The 21,020-nt window shown below is 32.4% G+C and overlaps 1 protein-coding gene across 1 annotated transcript in view; it reads right to left on the reverse strand.

Annotated features, from left to right (window-relative positions):
* The window catches only part of LOC145675796 (knirps-related protein-like), a 56,065-nt gene that overhangs the window by 17,406 nt on the left and 17,639 nt on the right, over positions 1-21,020 (reverse strand). The window contains exon 2 of the mRNA XM_081746498.1: positions 2,017-2,094. Within this exon, the coding sequence (XP_081602624.1) occupies positions 2,017-2,094 (78 nt within the window). The remainder of the gene's footprint in view (positions 1-2,016; positions 2,095-21,020) is intronic.

Consider the following 21,020-nt stretch of genomic DNA (forward strand, 5'->3'; position numbering starts at 1 on the left):
AGAATTTCGGGAATGATTCATTCAGATAACATTTAATTGAACAGTTCGGAGAAACATGATGGTACGTCACATTTTCTAACGTTCGAGCAAACTGGGAAAGAAGGTTCAATATTCGCATGCAGTTCAATACAATGCCACATACCAAATAAATATTTACAGATACGTTTCTGAAATTAAACTACCTGCATACTGTTCTGTGATTCAAATCCAATTTACTTCACTTAGTAATTCCATTTCATCAGAAGTGACGCTTATCATTATGTTCGCTACAGGTGATCGTGAGATTGTGTGTTGGAGGGAACCATATAAAAGCAGGAATGTGTACTGTAATATATTAAGTATATTGGCTTTCTCCGCACTATACTGCAGAAGATATTTTGGTAGGACTACTCTTATTTTCTGTAGTAAAGTCTGGTTGTAGTGTTTTTCCTAGTGGGTATATTTTTTACTTATATGTCAACTACGCATCCTTTGTACCAATACAAATTTTCCAACTAGCTGGGATGGTTTACTGCCCTGGGAATAAATTTATGCCAGAGATATAAATACAATTGTAACTTATCCCGCAGTATAGTCTCTCTTTTTGCTGTATTATTGCTGGAATCGCTAGTTACTCTAATCCAGGTGAAAATATCATTTATCACGAGTAAGTAGTAATGGAATATGGAACACTCAGTACACATAGGATTCGAGTGCATTTTTGGTCATTTTGGACATATTTCATATTTAAGATATTTATCTGAAGCTCCTTTCAGTGCTTAAAAACTCTGAAACTTAAAGTTTTTCCTCCTATCAATAGTTAGTGCAATGAATTAGGAATTAGATTTCTGGGCTTTCAGCATCTAAGACTATGCTAGCCCGTCACATATGAGAGATGACGTCTCTCGAGGGGGACACACTATCCGAGGAAAGGGAAGGAAGAAAGGATTGGGGGGAATGAAGCGGCCTAAGATCTGCATGTTAGGTACCATCCCGGCATCTGGCTGGTATGAATGAGGAAAACCTAGGAAATCCTCACTCAGGATGGCTGGGCTGAAAAATCGACTTCCATCGAGAATCAAACTCAGGACCGCTCGCACCAAAGGCGAGAGCGTTAGCGAGTACATCACAGTTAATGAAATGAATAAGAACTGGAAAATATATAATAAGTGAGAATAAATGTTTAAAATACAATTGAATAATGATGATCTTGAGAAACATATGAATATCTTAGAAATATTACTGTGAAATATATTCTGTATCTTTTAAGATACTGATAAATAGAGAGATTAAAGTTACAGCGATGTAACTCGCGTTTCCTTTTTATCCAAAAATTAATACAAACTGTACTGAAATAAATTCGAAAACAAAACAACTGTTTCTTTCATCACTTGAACTTCTACTGCCATCTTTTGACAGTTGAATGAAGCTTTGACTTATAATTTTCTGTTAACAAATTGACTTATGTAGTCTGATTTTCGTGTCTTTCTTTGTGATAAAACACCGTAACTTTAAACCGTCCAAATAATATTGGTTTGTTTTATAAACATTTAAGGAGAAAATAAGAATATCCTTAATCTGTCTCTCGTTACATGAACAATAATTTGTAATTGATAACTGAAATGTATAATTTAAACATTTTTCTAGACTATAAAAGAAACTTGGAGTGAAATGTAAAGCTTTAAGTTATATTGAGTTTTACTAACACAGAGATTTTGACAATTATAGAACTGTCTGCTTGTAAAATTATTCACATTTTGTACGTCTAACTATTCACTTGACCCTCAATCAAAGAAGAGAAAAGTGAAACCACAACTAACTCTTTTAAATCATTAATACACCTCATTATAGTAATGTTATAGGTATATGTTTCTTACTCATGATTTGAAACTAAACAATTTTTATTTCAATTATTTATCTACATTCTATAATTAAAAACAAATTTAAATGTGGTTTGAAAACTAAGATTTCTAAACCTACAATCTCTTCTATTTCTGTAAAGAATTATAAAATTAAACAAATATACACTTTACACACCTTACAGCCTTCGCATGTAAATGCTCCGAAATGAAAACCTGCTGCTGGTTCTCCGCAAACTTTGCACTGTTGGTTCATCTGGAAATGTAAAGATAATAGGTTAGTATGTGATTATTGGAAATAAAAAGTCATACAAATGCATCACTCTTTTCATTGTGATGCTATTTGATAAGTATATTAATAAAGTAAGTTATATAATGTTTAACGTTTAACTTAACTATTAAGTAGGTAATAATGGTAGGTAATTATAACAAATGTATTGATCAGTATTAACTAATGTGAGGATTAAAATATATCGATCAAGTAGTGTATTTTCCGAAAGGAAAAGAAAAATGAAAATGAAATGAAATCTTTAAGTTTTACGTCCCACGGTTATGCCGGTTAGGCTAAAGGAGACGGTGATAATGAGAGATGAATGAAATGGTGGAATGAATAAAGTGGGAGGAAACGGGAGAACCCCGAGAAAACCCACGAGCACGGCCGAAAGGAAAAGAATTCTCCGTAATATAATAGAGTAGGTTAGACTAGAGTAGTGTAAAGTGCAACAATGTTAATAGAGCAGAGTAGAGTAGAGTAGAAAAGAATAGCGTAAGTAGTAGGTTAGATTATTCAGTTAGGTTAGATTAAGTTATGTTAGAGTCACGATAGTATTGCACTCTAATAAATGTAGGAATTACAAATTAATTTTTTTATATTCCTCTTTCTTTGTGAAATGATAGATATCATGTCTAATATTTGCAAATTTGTGCAAAGCTATTATTAATCATCACCTTAATCAGAGTATATCCTTAGTCATTCTAATTATAATAACTTTTTAGCTACAAAAATTAGACAGTTTGTAAATTCACTTACAAGAATGTTTTCAGGAAGTAATGGCATGAGCAGTTTTGTGAATTAGTATTGACATGTTATTATTCTATTGACATTGACATGCCTACTCACTTCACAAACAATTGCTACACATAAATTGTTTTCTCCCAAAGTTCCTACACATATCTCATGATATCGTTGTTTACATACTTATAAGCAAATCCAATCATATTTTATGACATATTAATCAGAGTCACCCCTAACACACAATCACAGTTCATATGATATATTTTTTTCGGATTCATTTACATGGTAAAATTGGTTGACACGGGTCATCAAAGGAATTTTTTCTTAACGATTATCTTTATCTTCAAAATAGTCTTGCTGCTCTTTCTAATATACGAAATATTAAAAAAAAAAAAAAAAAAAAAAAAGCCTTCAAAATTCTATTGTCGTTCATCTTACACGTAAATTCCATGTTGATGTTGAGAAAATATTTCGTAGCTTTTTGGTGACTAGATTTTAGAAACTGCTCTGTCTGATGTTTGTAATTTGTAGGTACTGTGCGATGATAAATAAAATAATTGAATCTCATGCCTCTCTCAAAATTCGATTGCCTCAAGTAGATCCGTTATTTTTGCTTTTGCGAATGAGGAAGTGTCACTCACAGAAGTGACGGATGAACGTGACGAAATGACGTCCGAAATATACAAACATTGTATCTCTCACACAATGCAAACGCTTCAGTAAATCTCATGTGGTTCGGATTTTACTTTAATCAGCATGTCCCATCTCCTATAGCCTCGCTGCTGAAAGGAAGGTTAAACTCAAAATCAACTCAGCTTCGGTAAGTGTACATACTCACACAGCTTTGGTACCTTATCTGTTGAGTGCATAATATTATATCAGGCTAAGAAAATAGGCGTTGCAAATCACCTTGCAAAGAAAATATTGACATTGCCAGAAACTGTTGAGTAAACGGAAAATAATAAAAACACCAACGTCTACACGAACAACAATTTTCAAATCTGAACAGAAGTTGATGACACTGCTGCACATAGTAAATATGAAATAAATATTTTTTTCTTATTTTGAATCAAATAGCCCTGGCCACCCCTACTATAACATTTAGTTATATTTTACTGTGTTACTAACAGAATTCTTCCTGTGTCGTCACTTGACATGTATGTTGATTGAAAACATCTAAATATTGAAATGGCATAATCAGTCCGTTGAATTTTCGATCGAGAGTTATGATATTGTCCGTAATCATAACCTACGAAGAATTTTCGTAATAAGATACGAGACGTAACAGAGTTCTTCCAATAGAACCAGCTACACTTTCCGAAATGAGTGTAGACTTTTGTCTTATCTTTAATTATCCATCACGAACTCACATTGCTAGGATTCTAACCTGCGACCGTTTGCTCTACGGGGGAACGCTGTATTACTTACTAACCAGTAAGATGTCTATCATTTCTGCAAACTTCTCATAGCTTTATATTTAAAGGGTGCACGGTGTCTCAGTGAATAAAATCTGATTTCAAAAAGTGGTGGATCTCTCTGGTGTGAGGAATCTTGGTCCGATTCCTAGTCAGATGAGTTTTGGTGCACAACATTAGACATAAGTTTTCTCGGAGTTTTCCCGTTTTTTTCCGTTTGCTGTATCATTGCATCGATTCTTTCTTAGTCATTAACTTTCATTATTCATTCGTTTCCCTTAGCCTAAAGGATGTAATCATGGGGAATAAAACTTAAAGATTCGGTTTTATTTTATTTAAATGTTAATTACATGTACAAAATTTTTATTATTATTATTAGTATTGAGTTCAAAGCATTATATATAAAGAAAACTTATGTCAATAGGCAAAAACATGTATGAAACTCAAAATAAGGACACGAAAAAATATGTTGAGTAAGGACAAAATATAACTGTAATGTAGGAGATACAAAAAATTACCAAAGATTAAGTGTAAGCAAAGTGTATGTGTTTTTCTGTTCTCTGACTTAACTATTATTTTGTTAAAATGTAGGTCAGACATCAAACAAAAAAAAAGCCAACAACCAATTGTCGCACTATGTTATTTTGTTTTTATAATTTATCCGTCTTTCCGCTTCTTTGCAATGACTTGTCACTCAGACAGTGACAGAAGGAAAAGAGGGACAGAAAGTAAAAAAGAAGAAACACTCGTGGGACACGTTCACGACAGCTTGAAGTCGGCAAGCGACAGTGAAAGTACAATTCTTTCCCTCCTGTTCGAATGACTTTATTCATTTGTTTATTATGTAACGAAAACAGAGCTATACTAAGAGCCAAGTTTATGTTTCTACCTATACTATGCTGCGAAAATATAGGTCTTTGTAGTCTTAATTATTGAGTTACATATTTGTACACTCAGAATATTTCTAAATTGAGTGACACGTTAAATTACATAATTATTTTTGTGCACATTGTGTAGTGGATGTACAAGCTACCCGAAAGGTAGCTCTGAAATGTCTAACTGAAGTAGTTCCTGTTCGAATCACTGCATGAAAGTGTTTTGAATATATTCGTAAACGGCAATATTAAAGTATTAGTCAACTGCTCAACACTAGATGGAACCACTAACAAACGGCGAGGAGCCAAATTGAAGTATGGGACCATTTTATTTTTACGTATAGTAACTCGCTTGGTAAATCGCTCATCTTTAATATAAAACGTTCTGTTTCTATCCTTTACACTGTGAAGTTTCGATATACAACATGGATCTATGGGATTTCTCGGTGCTTTTACTGTTTCCTTTAAGGTCGCCACGAGACATGACGAGTAAGAATTTTCTTCACGAGACAGAGAACTCTTCCCATAGAAACAGATACAATTCCTGAAACGAGACATCATTATCCGAAACAAGGCAGTATCATTATCGTCTAGTAGCCAATTTTACCTTCATCCACTTACAATTCGCCAGTGTTAGTTTACAAGGCATATCGTGGGACATAAGATCTCATTAATTTCATTTCGTTTATAGACACTAGAAAGTATGAAACCTGTGAAAATCGTGTTTATCCAAATTGAGAAAATGAAAATCTTTATTTCTTTCTTAAGGAATCGAAGCCTCGGTACATTATTGGGGCTATGCAGTTATGCATATATGAATACAGTACTAAATGCTGAAGTATTGAGAGTGGACAGAGTTGCGCATATTCTTAAGGACAATAAAATAAATAACGAGTATTCAAATCAAATATGTTTCTAATATGCTGTAGATGAATATCACAATCGTTGAAGAAAATGAATCGGCAGTTCAGATCTCCCTTCTTAGTCATCACGCAGCCCGAGCTTACTCTAAATGTTTTCGTTCTTTATCGTGTACATAAGAAGAAGAACAACTTTTTTATCTTTCTATAAGGGTGTGCTATAACATAATGTAACGCTAATTATGGAATCAATTTTGCCCACCCAAGTAGCATCTAGCATCCTTTAGCTGAATTTATATAATAATATTTTGTTTTATTAGTGCATGCGGGGAATTACACGGAGAGAGATTCAGAGAAGAGATATAGGAAACAGAAGAGATTCAACTAGGAAAATAATATAACTTGTCTATTTTATTTTATTTTATTTATCCACTTTATACAGTAAAATCATATAGTAAAATCACGTCTTTATATTGTGTACGGATTTACTAATAGAATTATACCAGAAATAATTTGCAGAATTATACCAATCTTCAACCCCAGGAAACAAATTATTGGTAGTAAAAGAAAGACTATTTGCTTTCATCCTGTTTATTTTACTTTTCGAGTGAGTAAGTAAGTAAGTATTGTGGAGGAACAACATGTTTTTACTTTCGAATATAAACAATTGTAAATAATGTTATTTCCTTTGGTCTTGAGAATGTTGAATGTTGAGCAAAAATTCAACGTATATTTTGAAAAACTAATAAAAATATAAATGAGCAAAAGTGAGCACCTAAATATTTATTGACAATATATGGTGAGCACAAAAACTGGTTTTCGATTTCTTATCAAAAACCGCTTACGGTTTTATATTTTAAAAAAAAGTTTCACTTTTCAAAGCGGTTTTGTTTTATATCCAAACTGAAATGTCGGGTTTTGTTTTTTCTACAAACCGGTTTTGCTCATTCCTAGTATAAAGAAGATAGTTAACTTATTGTGAAAAGCTAAACCGTGATAAGAATAACTAACAACTCAGTTATATTTTATATAAATACAGCATTTAATGCTGATGAATCGGAAGTGGTCAAAGTTGTGCATCTCTTTAGAGGCGGCAGAAAACCTAAATAAGGAGTATTCAAATTAAATTTGCAAATTTGCAAATAATCCGGAAGGTGGATACTATTTGGGCACCAGTTATAAGATGAAAGATCATATTTGGCTGACAAATATTATCCGATTAATAGATAAGCCAGGTATAGCCGATCACTCGATTTTATATTTGGATAACCACATAAAATCGTCCTAACTTTCTTCCCATCCTCCCATTACAATGATTTTTTAACATTTGCAGAATTATACCTTTATTACAAAGCCTTGGAAAAATTAAGTAGGCCTAATATATGTCTTCTGCTGCGCTTGTTTCCCACTTGATTATAAGAGTACAAAGGGAAAAAGGTACAATATCAAGAAGGAATTTATATTATGTATTTTGAAACAAAACCTTTCAGTTTAACGTCCAACGATTATGACCTTTAGGCCAAGAAAGATGGATTATTAAGGGAAGTGAATAATGATGGAAGAATGGTGGAATGATAATGTAGGAAGAGGAAACGGGAGCACCTCGAGAAAACCCATGGACACAATGTTGTCTACCACAAATTTACTTGGCCGTGATCGAACCCAGGGATCCCACGCACCAGAAGTAAGTGCTTTACAACTGAGTCACTGTGTTCCCCTGTATTTATGAAAGGAATACTGGGTACAGTTCTAGAACAAACGAGCTAAATATGGATACTCTGCTTATATTCAGCCGCTTGGAAGATAGACTATAGTTCAACGTAAGATCAGAGTAACACTTATTTTCACTTGGGAACAAGTTAAATTGTAAGTATACGTATCGAATAGCCTCTGAATTAAAAAAAAAAAAACATTAAACTTCAAGCAAACAATAATATTATTCCAGCTGAAATGTCTATTCTTTGAACAGAGTGAATAATGTTTATGCAAAATCTTTGAAAGTAAAAAAATGCGTGAAATAGGCTATATAACAACGGTCGATATACCGCTATCGATTCGCGGGCCAACTCGCATGCTCCGTTCTTCGTACGGAAATAATAAGGTTAATACAAAAGAAGTGAAAGATCTGAAAGGTATGCAACCTGTAACACAGAGAAAATTTTTGACTTTCTACCTTATGGGCAATAAGATTCACTGTACATATATGTGCATTGAAGTTTGACCTCCCTAATCCCCCTCGAGTCAAAAATCGAAAAAACTATTCCTACGCGATTAGATCTGGTAATACATATGTGTACAAAATTTGGGAGTCTAGATGACTCCTCTCTATACAAAAATTTGACAACACACAAAGCACTACTGTGTAGTTGTGTAATTTCTTTTTGTTCAAATTAAAAAAAAAGTTAATGTTAAAAGTATATTAGATATCTCTCTAAGTGACGTAATAATTACTAACTAACTCTATGGCCTATGGAACCCAGAGCCAGTTCACAAGAGTTCTCCATCGACTTCTATCCTTAGACAACTGGATCCAGTTTCTACTTTGTATTCCTATTTCTGAAAGATTTGCTGATGTCGTACCAGGTTATCAGTCCTGGTCTGAGGCTTCTGTGAATGTTTCTAAACAAGTGCTTTTTTTTTTTTACATGATGAGGTTGTTAGCCTCATGGCAAACCCCCAAGCTGGAGAACCAGCCCTTGTCCTCTGTCCGCAACTGCTTATTCAATATATTCGCAGTTAACCTCTTTATCCGGACGCCTTTTTTACGATCTGCAACCTGAGGACGTGGCATGTTGTAGTGAAAGAGACCAACGACGTAATAATGAACAACTACCTATATGGCATAAGCATTATTTAAATACGCTAGTTGTATGAATAAAATACTAGATTAATTAACTTTCAACTTAATTTACGATGAAGTGTTCTCCGGAGTAGGCGACTATAGACCAATAACAGTGTAAAAGAATGTAAATCGAAGTTTCTAAAACTTTAATTTAATACTTCAAAATCATTCATTGAAAACACTCAAATACTATGAAAATAAAAACTATGAAAGTAAAATATGACAATAGAATGAATGAATGACTAGGGGGATTAATGGGGACGAATATGATAACAGAGTTCAACACAACCACAAAACCAAACAGTTTGTTATGCTATTACAGAATTACTATTCATTATGTACAGTGTTTCCACATCAAAACATAAGTTTCAGAGCAGATTAATCTTAGAGGGTTTATTGAATATTTCTCGTGGAAAAGGACTTACAGTCGATCGGCCTTTGCCAGGCCAACGCGTTTTTACTTTAATTATTACTATTAACAACTAAATGTAATATATTTGATAATTTTTATTTTGTTTTTCTATAAGTGTTTTTTTTTTTTTTTTTTTTTTTTTTTTTGTTGTTCGATTTAACTAAAATAACTTGTTGAACATTAGAGTTAAAAAAAGAAAATTAAAAGGAAAATACTGTTTCTCGCACCTGATACCGTCAAATACTAAGACTAAAGCGATGGCTATATCCTTTCATATTTTAAATCTTCTCTTTCGCTTTATTTTCATAAATTAACACCACGCAACTTAGATTTGGAGCAATCTGCTGCTACGATCTTAATACGAAAAATGTAAAAAGACAGAATAAACGAAAGAAAAAAAATTGCTGAATCAAAAATGATTTTGCTTGAGCTTTTTCTTTTTCTCTTACACGGAAGAAGGAACTTTGTCTTTTATCACCGAAGAGGATAATTCGTGCTGAAGACATTTCTTAAAACTTGCTTTTATTTAATGTTTTATGCAAAAATATGTTTCTTTCTGTGACCACAATATTATAACCAAAGTGAGAGCGCGAAGCCGCATGCAGTTGCTTAGTTGGTGTTAGTGTGGTATTCATTTCAGACTATGTAAGCGTAGCATTTTGACAAAATCAGCATTTAAACTACATTGCTACTATTCACCAGTCTTTATGGATGAAAGATTTTCACCTCAGCTTTTTTTTTTCATTTCATATATTCACAACTCCGTGTTTATTCTCGAGTAGAATAGTACGAGTGAATTTAGTTCATATCCAGACTGGAGTGATTTCCTTAAGAAACAAAACATTTATGTTTCCAGGCTTAATGCTAAAAGTTAATAATAATAATAATAATAATAATAATAATAATAATAATAATAATAATAATAATAATAATAATAATAACAGTAGCAACAGTGATGAAGAATTTAGAAACAGTGGTAGACATAATGAAAGCGTAATAGATGGAGTGAATGTGCGAAACGTGAAAAGAAACTCGAAATCAAAATTAAAGATTATACTTAATCCGGTTGTATTTGATGAAATAAAAAAAATATTACGGTAGTATATCACATCATAGCGTATTATTTCTGAGAACAAGAAAAAGAAAAGTAAACCTTATTTTAGAATTGTCGTTTTGTTCTAGGAAGAAAGAAAGAATATTGTATCAGATTACATGTACATAAACAGAAAATGCTATACTAATGCTCGTCACCACACAATTAATAATAAATGTAATAAAACCATAAACTAACCACAATAATATACGCTAAATATTATAACTTAACGTTTCCGATTGCAATAAACATATTACACTAAATAGACTAAAGCACCTTCGATACTCCTACAAACTCAATGCCGATACTCCTACTAGTAGTTTACAAAACCTTTAATTTAATATAAATAAATATATTGAAAATAGCTTAAATTTCTCTCTCTAATTTCACTCAATAGAAACTGAAAATCTAACATTATCTTCGTTAATGTCTGCTGCCCAGTAGGTTTAAGCTGTTCTAGCTTTTTTCAGAAAAATGTGGAAGAACTTATTGTTTTATTGTTTTTATTACTATCACCCTCGGTTTTTCAACAAAATGAATAAAATATGAAATTTAGTGGTATTAGATTTCATTTTAATGCAAAGATTTCGTTTAATTTTTGTACCTATTGTTATTTGATTTCTTCTAACAGTATTGTACATAATCCTAATAGTGACGCATAGATTACTTGTAATTACAGTATTATTATCATTAATGAGAATATGATGATATGTGTACAAGAAATGTCTATGATGTTGTTTCACAAACACTTACGATCAAATTTTATGTTACGATAAAAAAAAAGTTATAAATTTGTTTGATTTTCTTATTTAGGGATTTTTAAAACATGGATTTAATATTCTAATATAAACGCGAATTGAGTTAGAATGTTTCTAACCTGTGGTTCACTTGCGAAAGGTTACGCGTACACTGTGAAAATAGGACACTTCTTGTGCATAATTGTAAAATCGTATATTCACAACTTCTCATCATTGTAATACGTAAAATTGTTATTATATTAAATATATGGTGTTTGATTCATTATTCAATTATTTTTTCACATTTATGTTTGACATGTATGAATACTGGATTATTGACTGTAACGTGAAGGAGTACGTTGATTTCTATCGATCTAACTTCTCGTAGCCCCTTTTACAGGGAATTCTGGGTTGAATCAAAGATAATTAACCTTGTAGTTTTTTTTAAAATTATCTTTGTTCCCTTGAGCTCCTAGTAAATGGGGATGTTACATGCTGTCTTCTCATTTCGTGAACGTCACTAGAAATCATGTTCAAAATTTTAAATTTTGTGAAGTCTAGCTCTTTGGTTTCAACACATTAAAATTTGACAAGAGTTATACTTTTCCTTTAAAAAGAAGGAATTGTATTGATACTGCAATATTTCTACCATTTTGGTTTATTTATTCATGTAATTATTATAAGACAATATCATTTTCGTATTCGACCATCTAATTCAATTGCAAAATATTTAAAATTGAATCTTAATGTTGAACTCTAAAATCTAGCAATTAATTCCTAGCGTTGTTAGTCGAGACATTTATTCAAAATTCGCAATATGCTACGACGTACTTAAAATATTTCTGATAAATTTTGTATGGTTTTATATACGGAGGAAATCAGTTAGGTTTGCCTAAGATACAAGAGTTCAAATTGACTCTATTTCTGCCTTGCCGCGACTTGTGGACATCCCTAGACTTAGATCGTTTCCGACGTTCCCACCTTAAATCAAATTATTTTGACATTTCTAGTCTAGTTCCCAGATTTAATAAACTATTAAGATTTTATAATTTTAGTTTTCACTACTTCCTTTCAAAATATCAAAAACATTTGAACAATTTCGCTCACGATAATATTTTGTGCAAAAGCTTTTTTTGTATCATACTGTTCGCTTTTCTGTCACAATATTGAATTTTTAATATACGAAAACAGCAAAAAATGAGCTAAATTCTCAAGGATTTTGGTGACTTTTGAACTGTCTAACAATAGGTCATTCTTCGAAGGTCTTGTGATGAAATATTAACATCGGTAATAAGAAGAGTGAGAGGGTAACTGAAAAAAAAAAAAGAAAAGAAGACAAAAAATCTTGTTGATTGCAAAAGTGAAGAGGAGAAGGGGTAAGTGTAGACAGGAAGGAGGAGAATAAGAGAAAGGGGGAATAAGAGCAATCTGCAGAAAGAAAACCGAAAAAATAAGAAATAAAAACAAACAAGCAAACAAACACGATCTGCCTTCGCGTCAAGTGTAATTATTTGAACACGAAATATTCAACTTTTTCACGAATCTACGAAAGAACTCTTCTCTAACTTCTTTATATATAGATATATACGTATTCGCCTTTTCTTCACCTCACGGCTTATCAGTCACGCTGGGAAGAAGTTTGACTCCAGAATACCCAGCCTGAAAATGTAATCCAGAATCACGTTTGATACAAAAGATTCATAATTGCCTTTCAATGTCCAGGAAAAAAGATGTGGAAATGATTTTTTTTCTTTTTTGGTATTATTATTCTAAGGAAAAGAGCAAGTAGATTTGAGAAGAGACGCATGGGCAAAAATAGTAGACGAAATCTTGCTTTAAGTTTGTTCAGACGAGAAAAATGTTCCCATTCTCATTTTTAAAAATCCAATTTTCTCTCTCTTTTTTACAAAAAAGAAACAAGTAACTGTGTAAAATATATTTATTACTAAATTATTATTATTGACTTTAACTGGTCATTACCTAAACCTATTTTTCACTCTTTTAAAATTGGTCAAGTTTTGTAGTCATTGTTCTCTGTGTTGCAACATCTTTCGAACGGTGATGTCTAATTATGACTAAGATATTTTATTAATTCTTTTTCAGTTCATTGCCTATACCATATGAAGGAAAGAAAATCTTCAGTTGATGTCTTGTGTTTATATTTGGTATATGCAGCATTTCTAAAACTATGGAGAACAAGTGATCCTTGATGTCTGCCCTTGTGGTCCTCTTAGATCATGCATGTGCAAGTTGGAACAGGGGTGGTCCAATCACAGAGGACTTATTGGCATGGATAGCCGTACATATTCAATGGAGAAACTCGCTTATCATACACTAACATCACAGGGACATAAAAACTGTTATAACGGTAACCAATATATTTATTTACTAAAGAAAAACAGAAAAATCTATTTTATTTACCATTTGCATGGGGAAACCTGACTCTTTATGTTCTGAACTAGTCTCTCAATGTTTGGTGATACACTGGACGTTCCAGCGCTGAGAATATTTTCAAGGTAGGCATCAGTTACCCATGAAGAAAATTCGGTTCAGTTTAAGAGATCACATAAGAAATACATTTTCAATAATGGGACAGGCGGGCCGGATAAAAGATTCAATGGGTCGTAACTGGCCCGGAGACCGGCTGTTGCCCATGGCTGTCTTAGATTGGACAATATTTTAGAAAAGACAAAAATAAATAAATAAAATTTAGGTGAATTGTGTATCATGCACTATTTGAGTGTCAAACAGGTACATATTGTACAATATAATATGGCAAAGGTTATACAAATTATAACAGTTTATACAGATGTTCTATAACATATTATTGATAGCCTTCAATTATTAAAAAAAAACTAATATGTGATTTCTTTTATTAATACCAATACAAAATTAAGGAGATTTTAATTAATATAATTTAAAAACAGTGTAACTGTACTGGTATATTCTCAAAACAATCTTTTAAAAAAATGTAAATTTGTTTTTGGAAGGAATAAGAGTGATTTGGTGTGTAGAACATTCTGACAATATAGATTCTGTAAGTGATCCCTACTTGTAAAATGTTTAGGAAACATTGCTATAGGGTAAAAGAAATGATCGTGAGTGATAGTGAAAGAATTGGTTGGGTGATGGTCAAGGGATGTAAACAGCGAAATCAAAGGAAGTACACGGTCAAGATGTCTAACAGAAATGTTCTGCTCCAAGATCAAGCCATCTACTCTTCGCAACAAAGTGGAGCTCTACCTATATTCGAATATATGAAAGGATGTATTTTCTTACAGAAACATATAAGAATCTATATGAACCAATATTTTTTCATTGAAGACAGGTAATATGGACCGGAATGATTTGAGATCAAATCTTGATGGTCATAGTGGAGAACTATTTTTCTGAACACACCTCGCACTATGAAGAGTAAAAATAAAGCGAAAATTTATATATGTTGCGTATCGGAACCAACAGGAGAATTTAAAAAGACGATGAAAGCAGCAATTAAGAAGTCTATTAAATTGATCAATCTCCTCATGAGTTTGACTTTTCAAGTTTTCCATGCCATAATGAAGAAGTTGAAAGATGTATCAAACTTGTCACAGATTCTGCAGGAAAATTTGGCGGACAAGAAAACAGAAATGGTTCCATTAGAGCAACTTTGCTCTCAATAATGATATTAAAAGCATGATGCTTTAAAATTGAATCCCAAATACACATATAATAAAAACGTATTCTCTTGATTGACATCATATGCTTATATTTATATATTTTGAAGTTTAGTTAAATAATAAAATAATAATAAAATGTACGAATCTTTCTCGGTATTGAAGATCAAACTTGAAAAATTATTTCAAGATTTTATGCAACAGTGTCGGTACCAAAAAATATAATTAATTAATTAATTAAATTCCGAGCAATACACTGTTCGTTAAAAGTTGCCTAAGATCTTCGGTAAAGGTTATCTTGCTTGTAATATTATCATACGTATTTTAGTGTCGAAATGTAATAGCGAAACTTCTAAGAAAGATGAAAGATCAGTAGTTCTATAGTCCAAAAATTAACAAGAAGTATTGTAAGGGCAGACTTATTAGTTGTTTTCTCGTCCTTTATTACCTGTGGTACACCAGCAGTCTACAACTATCCACAAATTACACTTTTAATGTTAATATATTGTAATATTCTGAGCATTCAAAGGTAAGTGAAACTAGTAAACTTTCACATAAAGCAACATTATGTGAAAATATTACTTTATTTAAATTCATTAATTACGCAGATAGTTGTCAGCAGGGATATACTATATCCTTATTTATTCGCATACAAGCTGTTAAATTAGGCATTTTGTACTTAATTTATTTCAGTGCATAGAAGTATGAAGCGTATTTTGTGTGTTTATAAATCTCATATTTACTTTGCGTCCTTTCAAGTCATTTCTTAGACCGTTTGTTTTATATCCCTGATAACAGCGTGTCAAACTATTATATACTTTACATAGAAAAAATGTTTAACGATGGTAACAAGCAAGAAACGACGTTACATTTCTAGTCCACTTCATACAACGCGATGTTAAATAGATGCAACATCTTGACGTAGGAGTATGCCAATTTTCGCAATTCTTTTGTTCATAGCTATTGCCACTCAAGTGAATTGTTATAATAACCCTTTCTTTATTGAAGCGCTGATACCAGATATGTAGTAGTTCATGGATATTTTGAAAGCGTTTACATTTATTAGCTCCATGAGAAAGCATACAGGAGCTTGTAGTTTTACTCCAGGTGTATTTGTATGCATCTCTTTATGTGTATGCGGTATTTTATTTCTCGATAACTACTCAGCAGATTTGAGCCAAATTTGGTGGGCAATTAGCCCCTGGTTTAAGGAATAGAAGCCGCTGTATTTGCTTCCCGAGTTTGACCAGGGACAGGCTCGTCTTAGCTTGTACTTGGTACTTTATTTCTCGGTAGCTACGGGCGAATAGCTCATCGTCTAAGGAATAAAGCTCGCTATATTTGGTGGCCAAGCTCACCTAGGGATAGGCTCTACTCGGCTCGACTTGTATACGTTGCTGAAGTTTTAGTAACTACCGGCACTGGCTGAATCTGAACGAAATGCCGGGAAAGCTTATCGTTTGATGGATATATATATATATATATATATATATATATATATATATATATATATATATATATATATATATATATATATATATATGTATATGTGGTAGCCGAACTCAGCTGGAAACAAGCTCGACTCGTCAACAGAGGCTGTTTCACAGCTTTGCACGCCAAGGTCTTCTGAGTTCGATTCACATCGACTTCTCTTCTCTTGTTTCTGCATTTGGCATTTGTGAGAAGGAAATATATCCTACCGCATGTTTTCTAATTTGCATAGGCACACAAGTCACCAAAATGAGTATAAATGCTACTTTTAATAGCGATATACCACGTTTTAGAGACAATATGCTTCCAATCATAAAGAAAATTGACTTGGTGCGGAATACTGTATCACTTCGACCACTGCACTAAATTCTACATTACCAATAATGAGCGTCTTTTCAGTTTGGTCAATTATGTTCGCATTTCCAATCTCTGTCTTCTTAATGATCCAGATTAAAGAACATAACACACTTTTCCTCATGGAGAAATGACCATATATCAAAGTTTTATTCTTGCTCTTGTTAATAATTAACTTTATATAAAAGTTATACAATATTTGAAACATTACAAAATATAATTCAAAAGCTCAGAATAGTATCCAACAACCTTAATAGTGCAAAAGTGAACGTTGCAAGAAAATATACGTATATTATCTAACGTCAAACGTACAAGCTTAGTAATCGTCTAATGACATAAAGAATGCCATCTTTATAATCCTCATTTCACGAAAGTGAATTCAATATTAGAGCTTGGATCATTATGCCTTTGCTTTACTGTACTATTTTCATATTTCTTAATCCTATTGAACACCGCTTCATCCTACCGTATAGCACCACATAACATACAATAAGTTCTAAATCAAATGTGAACTTAATATTTCGGGAACGTATTTTCGTTAGTCATAAATTCCACTTGGAGTGGATCATTTGAAATATTATTGTTAAACTCTTTCCTTTTGTTGTCACACGCTTCTGTTTCGCAGCGGTTTTATTGTAACATAGCTACTTCAACATCTGCCTACAGTATACCATTTGCACACGATATTGAAGCACATAAGGAGATCTGCTCCATATAGTTATTATTGGTATCAAAAAGATTTTATTGCTACTAGAAAGTAGAATGAAAAGGGTTATATCCCTAGTCATCATGGACCCTTTTTGTCTGTGTCTTCAATTGGTGTGACTACGCATTTCATTAAGAGATTTTAGTCTATTTCAGAGCACCAGGAACTAGGTGAATGATAATCTATATAGGACGGAAAGAAACTGAGAAAGATATTTTTTGTTCGTTTTCTATCCCCCTGTAATTCTAATTCTTTGTGTTTATTTTTTTTTCTTTCCTTGGTTGTCTATTCTTCTGCTTAAACATAACATTTACATGTAATGTATTAGAAATATTATTACAAATGTATTTAGTTCACTATTACGGGTACGTTTGTTACCGTTTCTAGAAGACAAACAACAATAGATACAATTTGCTAGTTAAAAGTATATTTTCCACCATAAATAAATAATATATATGCTCCAGAAAAAAATACGAGGGATGATCAGAAAGTAATGTTACAAAGTCTGCAGTAAAAGGTGTATATATTACTTCATACAACCAATACAGCCAATAGATAGTACATACTTTAGGTTATTTTTCTACATTGTCTCTATATTAGTTGAGACACTTGTCGTATCGTGGGATGAGTTTGAGAGTTTCTTTCTAGTAAAAATCTTGTCCTTGCGTATACAGCCACGTTGTCATGAAGTGTTTCATTTCTTCGTCTGAGGCGAAGCGACGATCTCCTGGGTGCTCCTTCAAGTACAAGAACAGGTGAAAGTCGCTTGGAGCGAGGTCCGGGCTGTAGGGAAGATGGTCGATCTCCCAACGAAACCGCTTCAACAGCGTGAAGGTCTTCTTCGACAGAATGAGGTCTTCCGACACTATTATGCGACATTACAGTCTCTCCGTAAACCATTACCAACTGCCGGTGAATTTCAGCTGTGGTTACCTGTTTAGACCACAGAAATCGAATAACTGAGCGGACTTTTTCATGAGACCAGTTTTCCAAAAGTGTCGCCATTATGTTTACATACAACTAGCGTCGTAGGTGGCGAATGACTGAAACTCTGCACAGTTGCCATCTCCATGTATTAAAATTACCACGCACGCCTCATTTCTCTATAACAGACGGAACTCAACAAATATCATTTTTGTAATCCTACTTTTTGATATTTCCTCATACTACCGATTATTATTAGCAATGAAAGACACATTTTTTGGCACCATAAAAATTCGTTTTCGTCAATTTTCTCAAAAATCACTCATGAGAATTTACTATTCAGCATGTAATTTTATTCAGTTTGACGTGACCTATCGATTAACATATATCTCACCTTTTGACAATATAATAGTTAATAAAAAATTATAGCTTGAGAATTAATCGTAATTTGCTCTATTTTTCATTAACTATAGCGCACTGTCTCAGTACACTCATGCACATACTGCTAGCTACAATATACTATGTGTACTGTATTATTTACATTCTATCTTGCTATTGTTGTTATGAAAAGCTTCATGAGGAAAACTTCAGTATTAGTATAATCTAAATCGGTGCTTTGTGTGACATCAATATTTAGGTTTATTTTAAAAAACCCTATTCCTCTACTTTCTCGAAAATTACGCATGTGGATATAAACTCATCCATATTACTTTGTACAGCTTAGTGATTATATATATATCGTCGTTTGATTTTGTATTCTTTTAAACAGCAATAATATTGTACAGTCAGCAACAGAAATTCTTCCCGTTTGATGAAATTAGTTTCGTAAATAACTTTAGAATGGAATTTGACAATGACAATTTGAGTACAGTTTTCAATATATTAAAAAAGAATGTAATTTTCTGTATGTTCGTCATACCATTATTATTTCCAAAATAAATTTTACCAAACGAAAATAACTTTTATCGCTAACTGCTCAAGTACTAGAAATCAAATGAGAGTAAAAAAACTCACAAGTATATATCAGTGGATGTTATAGAAAAACTTTGTTCATGATCTTCACATTATACCGCACAGAAGGCGCAACCTTCTAACGGTTGCTGGCTTTTCGCTGGCATAGGAGAAAGAAAAAAATCTTCATATTACATTTATATACATGTACTTTATATAATGCAATGTATTTAAAACGATTATGTGTAAAATGAACCGAGTGGATTATATCAAAATAAACAAGTCGTGATAATTGTGAATAGAGAGATGCATTATTTCGTAAGTATAAACTATCAAAAATTTAAGAACAAGCTTTTTAAATCGCTATAATTCAAAGCAGACATAGTTCAAGCAATTCAAAAAATTTTAAATAAACTAATTAACTGAAACATTCATTTTTCTCAGGACTCTGTTCGGGACCGACATAAATACGCAATTGAAAAATGTCAGAAGTAAGTATGAAGCAACATATTACAGGCTTAGAAAAATGAGAAAATAAAGAGTGTATTCGTACGAAAATTCGTAGAAAATTTCAACCTAGAAAAAATAAATACAAATATTAACGAAAGTGCAAGATATTAAGCTTTGCACGTATGAGATTGCTGAATTAGTAGTAGAACACAAAATGAGTAAGAAATAAGGTAAAAGGTTGAAGAAAATAAGGAAAACGAAGATCTTGACACATAATAATATTGAGAAAGTCAAACATATTTACAATAATTTAAATAACGAATTGAAAATGGAAAGGGAAGAACAAGGAAATAATTCCACAAAAGAAAATACAATTGCAAACAAGAATGTATAAAAATATATAGATATACGAGGAAAAGTATAGAAACGTAAAATAAGTGTAAACTCCTAGGAACCAAGAGAACATAACAATATTAGTACGAAATAAGAATCATCAGATAATAATCGAAATAAAGTTTTAGAGAGGTGGAAATATATTAAGAACTTGTATGAAAGTAAGGACATCGTACACTAGACACTGAATGAAAAGGAATGTGTTAGGATAAATGGCTTACTTTATCTCAAAATAAGTTTGAGAGTGCAATGTACGACATGCGAAATTGAAAGTGAATCGTGAGAAATATATGTATGTGTATATTAACTAAGTTTATTAAAAATACGGGTATGAAATTGATTGAAGTTTACTCTATTCAGCACTAATGTCTTAAGATAAGAAATACTGCTTAGTGTGTAATCCAAACAATTACTCTGGTTTTATTCTATTCGAGATAGACAACCTGAGGAGCGCACGGTGGCTAAGTGATAGAGTGCTTTTCTCTGGTGCGAGGAATCCCTGATTCGATCCCCGACTAAGTAAATTAGTGGTGGACATCATTGTGTCCGTGTGTTTTTGGGGTACTCCTGTTTTCTCTCACATTTTCATACCACCAATTATTTCACCATCATTTAGTTGCCTTAGTAATCCCTCTCCCTTAGCCTAAATGGCATAATCGCGGGAGGTTAAACTGAAGGACTTCATTTCATTTCAAGGAAACAGGCAGTTCCACCGGAAACAAACGAGTTAGCCACTAGAAAGAGAAAACTGAATTATTCCAACTCTATAATTAAAGAAGGAGAGGAACAAGAGGCTCCTTGAAAAAAAAAAGTGAAACAATGCGTAAGAATTTGGACCCAGAAAGATGTTAAAAATAATGAATTATTTGTCTCATTTCGCAAAAAGTAAAGTATATTTAAAATATTTGAAAAAAGGCAATATGAAAGAACAAATGATAACGATAGCAAAAAAGAGGAAAATTTAAGGAAAATAAGGATACAAAAGAAACTAGTGGCTTATAGGGAGTG

Source organism: Thermobia domestica, chromosome 18 (assembly GCF_964235325.1).
Source record: "Thermobia domestica chromosome 18, izTheDome1.hap1.1, whole genome shotgun sequence".
NCBI classification, from domain to species: Eukaryota; Metazoa; Arthropoda; class Insecta; order Zygentoma; family Lepismatidae; genus Thermobia; species Thermobia domestica.